This window comes from Schistocerca piceifrons, chromosome 7, assembly GCF_021461385.2.
Source record: "Schistocerca piceifrons isolate TAMUIC-IGC-003096 chromosome 7, iqSchPice1.1, whole genome shotgun sequence".
Classification (NCBI taxonomy): domain Eukaryota; kingdom Metazoa; phylum Arthropoda; class Insecta; order Orthoptera; family Acrididae; genus Schistocerca; species Schistocerca piceifrons.
In genome coordinates this window covers 174,544,690-174,562,089 of record NC_060144.1, presented here as the reverse complement: position 1 = coordinate 174,562,089, position 17,400 = coordinate 174,544,690, and the positions used below count along the sequence as shown (strand labels likewise).

At 37.0% G+C, this 17,400-nt stretch overlaps 1 protein-coding gene across 2 annotated transcripts in view; it reads left to right on the top strand.

The window, feature by feature from the left end:
* LOC124805206 (putative mediator of RNA polymerase II transcription subunit 26) overlaps positions 1–15,104 on the top strand; it is a 289,089-nt gene extending 273,985 nt beyond the window's left edge. For both annotated transcript variants that reach the window (XM_047265702.1, XM_047265703.1), the window contains one exon: positions 14,284–15,104. In XM_047265702.1, the coding sequence (XP_047121658.1) occupies positions 14,284–14,400 (117 nt within the window). In that variant the 3' untranslated portion in view covers positions 14,401–15,104. The remainder of the gene's footprint in view (positions 1–14,283) is intronic.
* Positions 15,105–17,400: the final 2,296 nt, after the last annotated feature.

Sequence of the window (17,400 nt, the reverse complement as noted above, 5' to 3'; positions counted from 1 at the left end):
CTAGTACACAGTGAGTAGAGACTGTTGTGCTCTGGGACCACTTGATGTGTAGTGCAACCAATGCACCAGTTGAAACCAAAGTTGTTTGACTAAGATACAGGTCAAGTCTTTGAGCAGAACTGTCCAGCTGATTTGCTTGGTTTTTGTTTCACCTGTATTGCACTAATCCTTGCTTTGTCAATAGAGACTTTATAATATTAATAAGGAAAATGTGCAGTTGTTTCTGTGTGCGGAGAGGGTTATTGTCTAAAATGTTTGAATAAATTTAGTGATGTCGCCTTCAGCTACATCATTACCCATCTGCTCTTGTGATCAACAACAATCCTAAAAAAGCGACTGAAGTATCACCTCTAGATGGATAGTTTTGTCACTAATCCTTGTACCTCAGCTGCAGGAGAAGGTTTGTTTAGTAATTGTCATGGATGTCTGGTGATCAGTTTGTACAGTAAGGTTTAACTTTCATTAGTCCCTATGAGGTAACTTCACAGTAGTAACTACCACAGTGATTATTGAATTTAGTTATTTCCTGAAATGCCCACTTTATAAGCATTTCACTATCAATGGACCTAGGCAGATGAAGCTTGTGTGAAAAATGCAATGGAATAACTGAACTTGTTAACTGCTGTAATCATGTCCTGTGTGACCCCAAGGCCCTTGGTCGTTTCCATCTGACAGGAAAAAGGCTATACTATTGATGCCTCATGCCTGTTATAATGTACTCTCAGATACATATCATGCTGAATGCATTTAGTGGTGATGTCCAGTGAATTCTGACCATATAATATAGTCTGTTGATGCAGACTGTCAGTGGCATCTGGTGGAGCATTAAGACCTGTTGGACAGATCATATGGCAAGGATATGACTTTAATCTTTCTGAAACATGGGGTAAGGTGAAAGACTGTATTTGTTAGGTCGAAAGTGCACTTATTTTTCAGCGTATCAGTTTTTAGATCATTGCACTTTCTCCATCATTGTAAGTATATTCCCTTAACGGAAGTGTGATTGTGATTCAGGAAAGTTTGTAGACTATTCAGCCAAGCCTATCATTTGCATATTAATTGGGCTCCAAACATTTTGCGGTCTCAAGATGTTCTTTAGTGTGTTAGTAAGTGGAAGTCAGAGGGTGTAAAATATGGTGAATTGTATGTATATTCCAACAATTTGTTGTTCAGATCCTTCATTATTGTTATTATACAGGATGCTTTGCAGTTCATGTTACGCACTTCTAAAGGTTGTAGAGGGCACTTACTAGATCAAGTTTTAAATAGGAACTCATGTTCAGAAACAGTTCGTTTCCATGTTGCAAGGAAAAACAGGGCTACTCAATCATGTGCTAGATGTTTCTTAATTGGGGTAGTCGTCAAAGGGGCCGACTTGGAGCAGGAGGGGCACCACAGGACATTTTATTTTCTACTGTCTATACTTTTACAAATAAATCCATAAAACTTTGTCAGCATGACCAGGAAGGATTCTGGATTCACACTCATAGCAGTGGAAGTGCAAAAACATAACAAAATAAATTTTTTTAGATATGAAATTTCATCATTTTTTCACTTACTGTTGGCTGCATTTGTTGCTATAGGTACATTTTTCTTCACAAGTAAGAGAGATTCTTTGATGAATTTTGGACAGCATACAAACCATACTTACAGGTGTTTGAAACTCTAGAATTTTCCAAATCTATTAAAAACTGTGGTAAAAACTGAGATAATTAACTACACAATTTGATTTTTTTTTCTAAACATAAAGTTTAAAACGTACCAGCTCATTCATTTTTTCATAAATTAAATAGATTCTAGAGTTTGAGTTGTGCAAAATTCATCGAACAGTCTCTGTTACTTATGAAGAAAAGTGTACCTATAGCAAAAAATGCAGCCAATAGTAAGTGAAAAAATTATGAAATTTCACAAGTAAAAATAATTATTTTGTTTTGTTTTTGAACTTCTGCTGCTACAAGGGTGAATCCTGAATCCTTCCTGGTCATGCTGACAAAGTTTTATGAATTTACTTGTAAAAGTATAGACAGTGAAAATTAAAATGTCCTGTGGTGCCTCTCCTGCTCCAAGTCGGCCCGTTTGACGTCCTACCCCCCTTAATATAGTTCGCCTGTTATGGTTTACTACCCACGTTCATGAATGTTACGATTACACAATGTCACGTGATGTCTTCTGTTTCCATTTGCTTGTTTTCATGCATCCTGGTGATGCATCATTTGACATTGTGGTGACTGATACTGCTGTAACAGGATGCCTGAGTACACATTTGCAGAGTACACTAATATGTTGTTAGTTTACAGTGAAACTCACTGTAACGGAAGAGAAGCTCAATGTCTGTACCATGATTATTTTCCAAATTGTGTGACTCCATCTCATCCCGTGTTTGCCAGTGTAAAACAACAGCTGCAGGAAAAGTGGGAAATTCACAAGTGATAGAACAAACTGTGGTGCTCCAGAAAGGCAGCACACTGTCATATGGGAAGAGGAAGTACTGCATCAGGTTTAAGAGAACCAATTAATGAGTACTCGAGCCATTGCATGTGACTTGCATGTGTCTCACCCATCTGTTTGGCGTGTTCTGCATGAACAGCATCTCCACCCATATCACCCTCAGAAGGTACAGCCATGCTCCCAGCAGATTTTGTGCCACATGTCAATTCCCATACTTCATTTTTGCACCGTTATGTGGATTTTCCTCAGTTACCAAGGTGAATTTTGTTCACCTACGAAGTGTGTTTCAACAGGAAGGTGTTTTGACCGCACAAAATAGCCCCACATCAAGAAAATCCCAAAGCCACATTACATGAAGATTTCAGCACATCTTCGGATCAGTGTCTGCGATGGTCATGGGATTGGGCTGTACATCTTCCTCCCCACCTAACAGGTGCCAGATAGTTGACATTCCTGCTACAAGTGCTGACGGTGGTTTTGGAAGATGTGCTATTGGACGTTTGGCACAAATTGTGGTTCCACTGTGGTGGCACAGCAGTAATTTTGCAGTTTGTGTCTGAAAGCATCTGAACATAGCCTATAGGGTCAGGTGGATCGGTCAAGGCAGACCACATGCTTGACCAACAAGATCCTCAGGTTTTACCCTCTTGAATTTGTTCTTGTGAGGTCACATGAAGAGTTTTGTTTACGAGACCCCTGTCCCATCAGAGGAAGGTGTGGTTGCACGGACGTTGGTTGTGGCAGAATTGACTAGCCATACAACATGCATGTTGGAGGGAGTGTATGTTAACTTACTGTGCAGGTACACTGTGTGCACCGAACTTGGTGGCTGTCATATCAAACAGCTGCTGTAATATCACAGTAAAAAGGAGTGAAATCTGTGTATGTTGTTCTCCTCGTCACATGGAAATGAACTGTTCCCTGACTTGATCTACTAAGTCCCTTTTACAACCTCCAGAATTGTGTAATATGAATTGTGAAACATACTGTATATGGGCAAGTGCATTGTCATACAGAAATATGATTTTTAGATCTAGTTCACTTCTTACTAATTTTTTTGTGCAGTTGTCCAGCAGAATTACATAATATGGACCATTTACTGCTTGGTAATCAACCAGAATATCCCCTTTTGCGTGATATAATTAAAGCCTCTACCTCTAACCTTCCCAGCAGATGATGTTAACTGTCATTTTTGCTGTACATTACTATTTAATTTCTGGTGTGAAATAGTAAACCCAAATATCATTCATCATAATTGGAATACAAAATCAAATGTATTTTTTTAGTAGTCCAATCATTGTTGAAAAATTCATTTTGACATGTGCTTATTGGCTACTATAAACGACAATTACATCAATCTGGTATATAGCTTTACCACAGTTAATTCATGATTTAAAATGTACCATTCATACTCCTTCAGGGTATGTTATACTCCCATAACACCAAATAGCAAATTGTACTTCACAATGTTTTTCATTTGTTGCTACATTTTTCAGACATCCTTCACATTGATCTTCTCCAAGAAATATTTGGCAACATAAGCACTCAGTCACCATTGGTTAGCTGTCAACAATAGTGGAGGCCCCCCCTTCTCATAATCCTCCATCAACTTTGGATGAATTTCTTTTGATCGTAAAACATTTAAAATAAGTAACTTTGTGGCACACAGTATTTTATTAAGTCCATTGTACAAACAAAACTTTTCACAAACCAAACTGAAACTTGACTTTGAGACAGATTCCATCATTACATTCCTGTACCAAACACAGAAGTTTCCAGTGTCACAGCTCAGTTACCAGAGGACTTTAGCTCAGTGGATAAAACACCTATTACTTACACTAATCAGGCAGTATGTTACAACACAGCTAATAGTATTTAGCTTACCTTTAATACATAAAACAAGCGAAACTGTTGTGCAGAACAACTCTGGTATCGAAGCGCAGGTAATGCAATTCCATTATGAGATGATTTGAAGGCTTTGATCTTAAATTTAAGAGATATAATAGTGGCCTTGATTTAGTTGCTAACTCATTTAAGCCTATCTTCTCTTTGTTTTTGATGATTGTTTTCCTTTTATCACTTCAACAGAATAGTTGTACCAGAGTGTCTGCTTCTTATATACATTCCTCAAGATGGAATGCGATCATCTCTTGTAACATTATCATATAGCTTGGTAATGATGCTAGATAATGTAATGACAAGGAGATACTCTTTAATGTTTTCGTGACAGTGATAAAGAACTCTTGAGTCATTATGCCAACAGCAAAACACTTAAAACATATAATCTCACTACTATGGAGAGAAGGGTGCTGATACAGTGAACATTATATTCTAAGGTGAAGGTGCAATTGAAAATGCAAGATCTCTCAGAATTCGTAGCAAAAAAGGCATGAAGTTTAGGAACATAACTGAATGCTGACAGCAGAAAAAATCCCCCTTCCTTGTTTTGTGAAGCTAAAGAAAATCACATGAATATCTCACAAAGCACGAAATAGGCCATTAAGAGGAATGAGAATGACAATTCTTCATTTTTGCACAATTACACTGATTTTTTCAGTCATCCCAGAGCTACATTTTATAAACAGTGTAAGTCAGGTGCCTGTTCATTCCATATAAAGGATGAACATAAATAAAACTGACAAACTGCAGGGATGGGTTCCTGACTGGAATTGGGGGAAAAAAGGTCCTGTGAACGTGTGTCCAGGAACGGATGGTGTGCATGTGACAACAAATAGCCCCAGAACATAGTACAGAGAGAGAAATCTTCTGCCAATAATCCTTGCATTTATTGCAGGTGATACGGACAGTAGCGGTTGTCATGCAGGATATACATAATCGAACTTTGGCTTTACATCATGTTTGTGGACCACTTGCCTAGAGCTTCTACTAGGTTTCTCTCAACATCCTGTAAAACGCGGTCCTCAAAATCTGGTGTATGCACTATCTGCTACCCCCTTGCATGTTCATCTGTCTAAAAGGACTCATGATCACACAAACACCCAAAAAGGGCTTCAAATGTTATATGATGTGGTTGGTGTCTGTGAGGGTACTTGTTTTGGTATAACCATGCTGCCTCTCGACCGTTTCCATCTACTTGGCCATACACAAACACCATCTCGGCTTGTTCCCGGCGTGAAAATCGGACCATCCTACTGCTTACAGTACACGGTGCCAATTACACAGCCTGCAGTGCGCAAGGAACACATGGCATATGGTCAGTAACTTTCATTCATCAGTGCCATGTACTGTGGCAAAGCTGCAATTCTAAACACATTTTCACTAGACCTTTTTTCTCCATTTCCAGTCAAGAATCTGTCCCTGCAGTTTGTATGTTTTATTACTGGTCACCCTGTATGTTGCCCTCTAATGTCTCTCGCATGATTTGTGCACCTCTCCGTAATCACATAAACTTGTATGCTTCAGGCTATGAGCAGCTTCATATTATGAAGTTCTGGTGCAGTTTTTAAAATAATAACTGTTAAATATTGTGAACATTTGTTATGATATGTTGGATAAAAGGTTGTGTTGTACAGAAAACTACACACATTGGCTAGTCTCACACTATACAGAAATGTTGCTGTGATGGCCACCAACAACAGTGTGTCCACCAATAACACAGTGCCTCCTTCTTGCTCTCAGAGCCCTTCTCATATCCCTTGCCTCATGCCACATCTGCTAGCTACAGGTATGTGAATGTAATGTAAAATATATCTCTGACCACATACATAGCTACTTACTATATGTAAGTGAAGGCCATGACCCGTATTGTTACAAAATATTAGTGCTTTGTTGTTCTCTCTCAGTTAATTGATGTTCAAAATTTTCCTGATGGCTGAAGCCTTCTATGTTACATTTAGGTTGATAACAAGATGGTTCCTAGGAGTGGATGTGCTCCAGGTCTTGCAATTCTTTTCTTGTCAAGTTATATACCACTTTGCCTGTCTCCTGTAGTTTCAGCCAGGATGTGAGACCTGTAAGATGTTTGATTTACTGTAACACAAGAACATTTTCTTTAAAAATGCAGACAACAGGCATCAAGAAATTATATACCACTCAGGTACACAGAATATTTTGTGCTCTCTATGTGCTGTAAGTAACTGAAACCTGAATTTGAAATAAAGAAACCTGGAACAGGAGGAATTGATAAATAAGAAAGAGAAAACACAGTTAAGGGAGTAAATAACAAGAAGAGTGAGCCAGACAAGAGGTAGCACCTGTGTGATTACGGTGAAGTATCAAGTTGGGTTTTAAAGATTAGTTACACTTATTATATCTTTGTCCATAGCCAGACAAGTGACATGTCATATTAGGCAGCCTTCTCTTTAGACACACTTACGTGATTTCCATTTTGATAATGGGAGTTTCTTGCCCTCTGGCAAATCTGTGTATTCATTTTTCAATGAACAACTTTCGGGAGTAAGTTTATAAATTTGTTTAAATTAGTGTATATTTAAGGATTAGTAGGCTACAGGTTACGAAACTACTGTGGTCTTATGCCAACTTATTGTCTGCTTTTGTGTTAAGTTTATGTATCAAACCATGTGTGACAAAATGTGGTGGTTGCCGTAGAAATTTGAAAGAGGGGGTGTTCTTTGTAGACTGTAAGTTATGGTTTCATTGGGGCGAATGTAGTGGCGAGGAAATGTGGGTAGAAAATGAGACTCTTCCATGGCAGTGTAGGCTATGTAGAAAGAACAGAAAAATCACTGAACAGGAGGCAAAAACTTGTGACCTTAAGGCTTAATTAGAAAACGCGAACTTGGAATTATGTAGGTCAGGGGAGGAAAAAGAGACTGGGAATCGGGAAAAGGTAGCAAGCAAAGGGCGAAAAAGGGAAACACTTGAAAAAACTCCAGAAATTCAATTAGTAAACCAGTTTGGCTTGCCATCTGAAGTGTAGGAAGGGCCTCATCCAGATGTAGTTGAAAGTAGGGTGAAGCAGAATATTAGTGTAAAGAAAAAAGACAGGTCGGGATCAAACTAGAATAGGAAAAGAAGAATTCTGCTTATAGGCAACAGTCATGGGAGGGGTGTGGGCCAGCAGCTTCAGGAGAAATTAAGTGCAGGGTACCAGGTCACAAGTTTTGTGAAACCAAGTGCTAGCCTTAGCCAGGTGTCAGAAAACTTAGGGCAGCTGTGCAGGGACTTTGAGAAGGAAGATCAGGTAATTACAGTGGGGGCAGCAGGAAACAGACTGGCTATGAATCCAAGATACAGTATTAGGAATGACCTGGATAAAATAGGAGCAGAAACTGAGCACACAATTGTGGGATTTGTGGAGGTCTTTCAGTGCCATGATCAGCCCTGGGTAAACACTGCTGTAAGGCATGTTAACAGTGAGCTGAACAGAATGCTACGGACACCGGCAAAATCTCACATAAGTGTTGTTCCAGTAAATGCTATTGGTAGGTGGGGATACACTACACATGGCCTGCACCTGAATAGGATGGGGAAAAATAAGTTAGCTTCTCTATTAGCAGAAACTGTAATGGGTCCAGGCAGACAGGTTTTTTGGGTTAAAGCCAAAGTCCAGACAGATGACAATCAAGATAAATATAATAAAAGAAACTTCATGTACAGTAAATAGGGGTAAAGCTAAGGGCAGTATCAACTTACTTCATCAAAATATCAGGCGAATAAAAAATAAAGTAGATGAGCTATTAGTGTGTTTAGATGATCTTATAAATAAGAATGAGATCAATATACTCTGTCTGAACACCATGCAGCTGTGGGCATGGATAGTGTCAGTATAAGTGGATATAATTTAGCGTCTTACACTTGTAGATCTCGGAAGGATAAAGGAGGAGTTGCCATTTTCATAAAACAAGGGTATAAATGCAAAAGTGTAGAAGTAAGCAAATTTTGTATTGATTAGCACTTTGAGGTTTGTGCATATGAACTTCAGCTAGATAATGTGTGTATTGATATTAGCAACAGTGTACAGGTCCCCGTTAGGAGGCTGGAAGCTGTTCATAAAAAAGTTTGACTCCCTATTATGTTGTCTGTCAGACAAATCTGCGGTAATTTCAATGTAAACTTTCTAAGTAATTCTGATAGGAAAATTTAACTAGAAGTGTTATTGACAACAAATATAACTTTCTATTTTCCTACACGTATATCCCAAGACAGTAGCACGCTAACAGATAATGTATTTGTACAGAAAGAGGATGTAAAACAAACACATGCTTTCCCTGTGGTAAATGGATTGTCAGACCATGATGCACAACTGATTAACTTACAAAACCTAACAGGGTGTACAGTTCGGAAACCATTAAGTAAAAGTGTGAGGTTGCTCAACCTGGTATCTATGGAGCACTTCAGAGAAAGCTTAAGATACGTTAATTGGGGAGATGTATATAATGAGCCAAATGCTAATGATAAATGCAACATATTTCTGGATAAATTTATATTCCTTTTTGAACATTGTTCCCCAAAGAAAATTACTAAATGTAACACCACACACATTTCAAAGAAACCTTGGATTACTACAGGCATTAAAATGTCTTCAGAAAGAAAAAGAAAACTGTATGAGACAGCAAGAACTAGTAAAGATCCAGAAGTAGTTTTACCGTATAAAAATTATTGTAACATACTGAGAAAAGTTGTAAGGAAATCAAGAAATATGTATGTAAGAGAAGAAATTAACAACTCCGGCAATAAAATAAAGTTAATATGGAACGTTGTTAGAAGGGAGACAGGAAAACTAACCACTGGGGTAGGTAGTATTACTGTTAAAGAGAACGAGACCATCCTAACCAACAGTACACGAGTAGCTAATGTATTTAACAACCATTTCTTAAGTATAGGAGAAAAAATTGGTGAGAACAGTTCAAAAGAAAAAGCCAGCCAGTACATGAAAGAGTCTGTTTTGAAAAAAATTAGTCAAATTTAAGTTTCACCTAACAGCCTCTTGTGAAATAAGTAAAATTATTAAATCTTTGAAAAATAAATGTTCTGTTGGAGTAGATGACGTCTCTAATAAGATATTAAAACAATATGGAGCAATTACAGCTGATTTTCTGAGTCACATACGTAATGCATCACTAACTCAAGGTATTTTCCCAGACAGGTTAAAATATGCCATTGTCAGGCCTCTCTACAAAAAGGGGGACACCACAGGTGTCAATAATTATCGGCCACTATCCTTGCTTACAGCATTTTCAAAAATCTTCGAGAAAGAAATGTACTCGAGTGGTTAGCCATCTCAACAGTAATGGGATACTTAGTAAATCACAGTTCGGATTTCAAAAATGCTGTTCCACTGAGACAGCAATATACAATTTCACTGTCCACATAATACGGTCTTTAAATAGTAAAATGTCACCAATAGGAATTTTCTGTGACTTGTTCAAAACATTTGATTGTGTGAACCATGACATTATGTTACAGAAACTACAATTCTATGGTATAAATTGAATAGCATATGAGTGATTTACGTCATACCTACAGAACAGGAAGCAAAAAGTTTCCTTATATGGGTCAAGTGATTTAAATAAGTTTGCCACTTCATCTAACTGGGGTGAAATTACATTAGGTGTTCCACAGGGTTCAATCATGAGTCCCCTTCTGTTCTTGATATATGTGAACGACTTCTCTTCCTGTCTGAAAGAGGAAGCTGAACTGACACTGTATGCTGATGATACAAGCATCATTATTAATCCAGTAATAGAAACTCCAATTGAGAATGATACAAATAAGGTCTATGGAAAAGTCATTAATTGGTTTTCTGCAAATGGGCTTGCTCTAAACTTTGAAAAAACACAGTACATCCAATTTTTTGCTGCAAAAAGTACATATAGCTGAGAATCTTAATTGAAAAATTCATATTTTGGATCTTCTAAAGTGACTACATTGAACAACTTTTGCGATCAGAATAAATGCCAATTTTGAGGATATAGAAATTAGTAAGCTAACATACTTTGCATACTCTCACTCTCTGGTGTGATATGGAATAATATTTTGGGGTAACTCAACATTTAGACAAAAAGTATTCACTACTCAAAAGAAAGTGGTTAGAATAATGTGTGGGGTTCATAGTTGCACATCTTGTAGGCATCTTTTTAAAAGATTGGGAATTCTTACAATAGCCTCACAGTACATTTACCCACTAATGGAATTTGTTCTCAACAACATGGACCATTTAAAAACAACAGTGACATTCATGATTATAATACCAGAAAAAAGAAAGACTTACACTATCTTTTACTCAACCTATGTGTGCCACAGAAAGGGGCAAAATATGCTGTTATAAAAATTTTCAACAAATTACCAGATGAAATAAAATGTCTGACAGACAGCAGTAATAGCTTCAACAATAAATTGAAATCACATCTCCTTTACAACTCCTTCTATACCATAGATGAATTCTTGAATAGGAATAAATAAATCTATAAATATAGTATATGCATTTTTGTTTCATATGTGCATTTCTTGTGCACTTGACACATTCCACATCATAACAGCTACCGTACCGTGCAGTTGAACAACGGAACACGCAACCAACCAGCTAATTGACTACAAGATAGTGATGAAAAATTATGACCATTGCATGTCACCCACATTTTGTGTAGCACTGAGTCTCAAACCTGGAATCTTGCCTTTCACAAAAATTATCTTGCTGTTTGAGCCATCCAGGCAAAACTCATGATCTGCTGTTGAAGGCTTCCATTCTGTGAGAATCTGTCACCTACTTTCCAAATATTGAAACAGATCATATTCATACATTGCTAGACTTGTACTCCTAGTCATTTGTGGAATGAATATTTCACTCTGTAGCAGATTTTCTCAACGTTGGAAACTAATCCTTGCATAATTCATCAAATGTGCTTATTCAAGTTTTCAGACAGCTGAATGTCTCCATTAATTTGATACTTAATCCACCTGCAGACTGTTGATTCTAGTCTTCCTTCAGTTTCAACATCAGAATGTATCTCTTATTGGCAATTAGTGTAACAGAAACTGCAATATCTTTCATATCATACAAGCACATCACTTATATTTTACAAAATATCATTGTAAAAGTACATTATATTCATTTATAAAGATTAATGTTTGCTTCAAATCAAATAGAGTAATCTCTCCTTTTTGTGTAAGATATGACATATGAAAAAAAATGTCTTACACATAAACGTGATGACATCAATATAATTAATATGTTGGCAGTAAGATGAAAGAAATCAGCCTCAGGAATAAACAAGGTTTGTCCATAAAGTAATGAGACAGAGTTTGGTATAAAGAGTTTATTGATCCGATCAGTACATAATGTTACAATTCTATAAAATAGTCTCTTGGGTGTCAACACAGTGATGGCAACAGGATTTCCACTCTGCCTAACATCTTTCAGAGACTCTGTGACAGAGATGGTGGGAACATCATTGAAACAGTGATGTTTCAGGCCTCTTTTGAGCTTTTGGAACAGAAAAAAGTCTGGTGGGCTCATATCAGGGCTGTACAGATATCTCCAGGTCGTTCTTAACAGTCACCTACCCGTTCTTGAACCACTGAAAAAGCAGGGCCCTTGAGAGGCTGTTGTCTTTATAAGCCTCCTTAACCAAGGCAAGGTCTCAAATGTTGTTTTATCCCACTGAAAGAGAAAAATTAATTGTATAATGCTGCTCTATTGAACGCTCCATTTTTCACGGTTTCTGCTGCGACAAAAACTCAATTATAGCCTTTGTGCCATGCTTGTTCCTTACTGTGTCAAAGCTTGGATGTGACTCTCACCCAGTGTGTTGCTTAGCTGAGACCTCCTCCAACACCACACACAAAAGCGGTCCCACCCCACCCCACCCTGCCAGGGAGTGCGCTGCTGGTGACTGGAGCGCTGCTCGATGGCCAGCCTCACTGCTTTATGGACAAACTCTGTAGGTGGAAAGAGCCCATGGGAGATCCCAATCAATTAAAAAAAAAAAATTGGAAAAAACTTCAAACATATCTATTAGTCAATCTTTCTATAAATTAGCTGAATATCTAGGTTCAAGGATAGAAAAGCTCTGAGCGCTACTGACGAGTAGCAGTGTTTCTGACATGTAGGAATTCTTTATAAACAGAGCACTGTATTTATAGATGTAGGCAACTGATTTTTGTGAAAAGTCAATTTTGTGCTAATATTGGGTGACAAACAACAAGAGTTCTGTTTCGTTTAATGCACCTGAGAAAGCAGCAGCTTTTCAAAGTAGCAGCTATTGGCAGATGATTCTTCTCCCAGTGTAATTCATGACAAAATGGTTTCTCTGGTGAACATGAACTATTTTGTCGGCTTTTGTTCTAATTTAGCGAACTTGAATAGCTCTGATCAGTACAACGATAGTTTATTATTAGTATTGTATACAGATTAATTTTCTATGAGTTGCTTGTCTTTTGTTGTTGTATACCTTGACTCCTTCCGCATCCCTGAAGGTGGTCTTTCTTGATTGGGTCTACAGAACATGATCAGTGAGTGAATGAATGCAGTGTACAGCTGTACAGCCCATGGTATAATATTTCATGCTAACATAATTCATATTTTGTTTTGAATCAGTCTTATGAAATAAATTATTTTACAAAGAAAGTCATATTTATGTACCACTAGGAGCTGCTGATGAAACAAATTTATATTATACACAAATTTCATTCAAAACAACATCATGAGACAGCATAAAATTATTGTAGCAGGTAATTTGGTATTGTGCTTACTGTGGCATTAATAAAATTTTACAAAGTCATTGTGTGTCATGTGATCAGGGATAAATTGTATTTATACAATTGAGGAATCATAGCACACTGCCCATTTCCTTTCCCTGATGCTGTATGTGGTGCACTCTATGTACTGATTTCTTAGAAGGCCTCCCTTCCCATCCCAGAAAATTGTTGCCGTAACTTTTCCAGCTGATGGGACCTTTATTGCCTTTTTGGGAGCAGATTCACCAGAAGTGGCCCATTGCTCTGACTGTTGCTTGATTTGTGAGGTGTAATGATGAATACAGATCTCATTAACAGTGACAACTTGATGCAATAATTCCATCAGATCTAGTCTGAATTGCTCTATACATAGATTTAAAGTTGAAATCCTTAGCTAGTTGGCCACCATCAGCAACCACAGGACCTTCATCTTAACATCTTTTTTCTTAACTTACTTATTAAGTAAAATACGGCTTCTGTTATGTCTCACACTGTTAGTGAGAACCTTGTCATTGAATTTTCAATGTCCCTTCAGCTTTCACATCTGTCGAGTGTCTAGCATGATCATAATCGAAAATGGATGCCATGTTTAAATTTGTTGAAGCAATGTTGAAACTGTTGTCATTGATGCACCCAATTTCGCTTTTATTCTCATTGTGCAGTTTCCCATCCAAAAGCAATTCACTGAAAGATACTGCACTTTTCCAGCTAAAAAGAACATAGTAAAAATTACTGAACTGATTACCAGATTCAAATTACCTGTGAATCTGTGTAATATTTTTTTTTAATTTTTATTTTTTTCTACTTGTAGTGTTGTCTAATTGTTGACACACTATGGTAATATCAAACTGTATCATCAGTGACATTAGTTTTCATAAAAGGGTGTTTATTGAACTGCCCTTTTTGGTCACTTGTTTTCACAATTGCATGTATTTTCCAAATTCTGTGAGACACATGAGTTTATACGTTCGTTAGAACATTGTTCAAAGCGTCCTTCACAGGACAGTGCATCTCTTATTGAACCAGGCATATGTTAGTTTATAATGTTGATAGAGAAGTAGCCTATACCTGACTATACAATTTCTAATGGTTTCTAATGTAATAAGAGCAAGAAGCAAGCCAAGAAACTTGATTCTTCCTGTTACAAAAATAAAGATTTTGTCTGATTGTTTGCAGTTGCAGTACGCTCTGCAGAAGCAGCACATACAGCTCCTGGGACAAGCTCAGCAGAAGCCCGCTGCCTTGGCAGGCCGACACAGGAGAAAATCAAATGCTGCTGATCCTAATAAATAGTGACACTTACGAAATTTCTGTTCACTACCTCAGTGATCGTATGAGGGGAGAAGCCAGATAGAAGCAAGAGATCTTTCTCAATAGGTGCCTTCCCCTAGGAGCAATTCTTGTGTAGAAAAATTTGGTGTGCTTATTGGAGAACAATTAGTCAGAAACCAGTGCTGTTCGTTGCTGTTTACAAGAGTGCTTCCGTCAGTTGTTGGAGATTGTTATTGTATTTGATGAACACTTCTCTCAGGGGAGGGGATGGGGGGCTGTTTGCCCATAGTCTGTCACTGCTGTGTGCAAGTGTGGTCATTTAATGAAGTTTTTTATATGAAAATTATATGTACAATATATATATATATATATTGATGTATATAAATGTATATATTTGAGATTAGTGTTGTGTGTTCTGTCTAGAAAGGTGCTGATGCCAGCGAGATCAAAGACTCATTATAAAAGAATATCGTATTAGATATTTTATATTTTTTACACAATATGTCATATGTAGACATATTTTATTTATTTGCCATGAGAGATGTGTTGTTTTATATCTTCCAGGAAATGCTTATTTCAGTAGCAACTTTGAAACTGGAATCCTGGTTCTCATGTAATAAAAATTAGCTGGCATACATTCCCACCTTCGTTTTTAATAGAACTGTCCTTCACGAGACTGTTACTTGACTTTCCTTTAAATTATATTAAATTTTATTTTTAAAGTATTATTCTTGTTTTTACTTTCATATTATTTTGATGCCCATTTTTTCCTCTTTAAAACATCAGAAGAATACTTCTGCACAGAATTTCTCATCAAATGATGAATACATATGCCATATTTTTAGAACCCTTGGCTGAAGGCTGAGCTGCCAGGTATATCGTATTCACAGAAGGAACTGCAGTGCAATCTTAGTGCTCATATCTGGGTTTATTATCTCTATGAATTTCATTCTACATCTGTAGAGAACTAAATACCATGATTCACATTGAGTGTTACGTCAGAGGGGTTTGTATTGGTTAAACGTTTCAACTTAAATAGCCAGAGTATTTTATACGAAGAACACACAAGATGAAACTATTGACCAGATAAAATAGAGTTTGATACTTTCTGTTTCTGATTTTTATGAATTATTAGAATTAGGGATAGGAAAAACCAACCAGTTACAATCAATACTGATATTTTAGCTCTGAATAACTAGTGTTTTGCAGTATTCATTCAATCCATATTTTTCTAATAACTGGGTAAAAAAATCAGCTTATCAATTTACCACAGCAGCAGTGCTAAAACTTTGGGATTTTAAATAAAGTGAAGTAAATTAATGTTTATTCACAAAATTTCAATTACTTTGAAATATTGGGTTGTTATAAAAAGTGGGAAGAGAGATCAGTGCCAGTTTAATAATGCTGACAGTTGGAAACTAACAAAGCTTGACATAAGGATCATTACAGCGTTGCTGAGACAATACTGTGCCTCTTTTTGTGTGGTATAGCCTATGAGATGGTATGCATGATGTGCAATGTGCAAGACTTGCCCCTATCTAACCAATATAATAATTTTTCGATATCATCCTTGGACATTGTTATAATGCAGACTAGCGCTGTCCTTAAAATGGAAATATTTTATGAAGTGCTGTAGCGATTAAGTACCGTGCTTCATCTGCTGTAAAAGATTGAAAACGAGAGGAGCCACAAAAACTTGCGACACCATATAAAGTGAAAACATCTACAATGTTCCTTCGACGAGAAGGTAAATTTGTAGATAAATGTATAATTTTATTGATGTGCTATAAACTAGGGATAATAGCTACTCTTAATTTTGTAATTGCTTCAGGGTGAAAAATTGAACCTATCCAAAAATGATGCTGCAGGAAAGTCACCAAGTTGTGACCTTTCGCTCTCTGCTGAAGATCTGATTTCTGCCACAGCCTCAACTCAATATTGAATGAGATTTCCCACTCCACATTCATTAGAATTTATCAAGCATTGCTCAAAGTTTACATTTATTTGCTGGCAATAATAGCAAGAAAAAACAAAAAATTGACTATTTCAGAAACCGCTTAATTTGAGTGGTTGTAACAGTCAAGCTAAATTGAAGATAAAAAAGCAGTATAACTGAAAACAGATTTTTTTCAGTGATAACCATCGTCCATAATTACAGTCATTCTTTCCTGTTTAGTTACTTAGTAGCTGATTGAAATCTGAAATTAATAGCAGTGAATTTCTTGTGGAAAATTTAAATGTAGCCTATATCAAAAGGGTAGGCACATAGGAAATGGAGGTGGTGTGATACTGTAATCATCGTTGGAGACTTTGATCAGCCAACTGTCAATTGGGAAAATTGCAGTTTTGTTAGTGGTAGGCATGACATCCTGAGAAACATTACTAAGTGCTTTATTTGAAAATTACCTGGAGCAGGTAGTTTAGAACCCCATTAAGGAGGGAAATATATGGTATCAAATGACAACAAATAGACCTGACCCCTTTGAGGATGTCTTCATCGAAAATGGTATCAGTGAGCATGATGCGGTTGTGGCTGTAATGATTACCAAAGTACAAAGGGCGACTAAAACAAGCAGAATGATATATATATTCAGTAAATCAGATAAAACATCAGTAGTGTCATATGTCAATGAGGAACTTGAAACATTCAGCACATGGCATGAGCACATACAAGAATTATGGCTCAAGTTTAAAAGGATAATTGACCATGCACTGGATAGATATGTACCCAGTAGAACATTTCATAATGAAAGGTACCCTCCATAGTGTACAGTCACTGTAAAGAAACCTCTAAAGAAATGGGAGATTACTGCATAATAGGTGTGAAATAAAGCACAGGGCTATAGATAGAGGATGCTGAGTGAAATGCATTTAGCTATCAAGAGTACAATGCATGAAGCTTTCAGTGACTACCATAGCAGAACACTGTCGAATGATCTTTCACAAAATGCGAAGAAATTCTGGTCATCTGTAAGGACTGTTAGTGGTACCAAAGTTAAGTGTCCAGTCCCTAGCGAATGA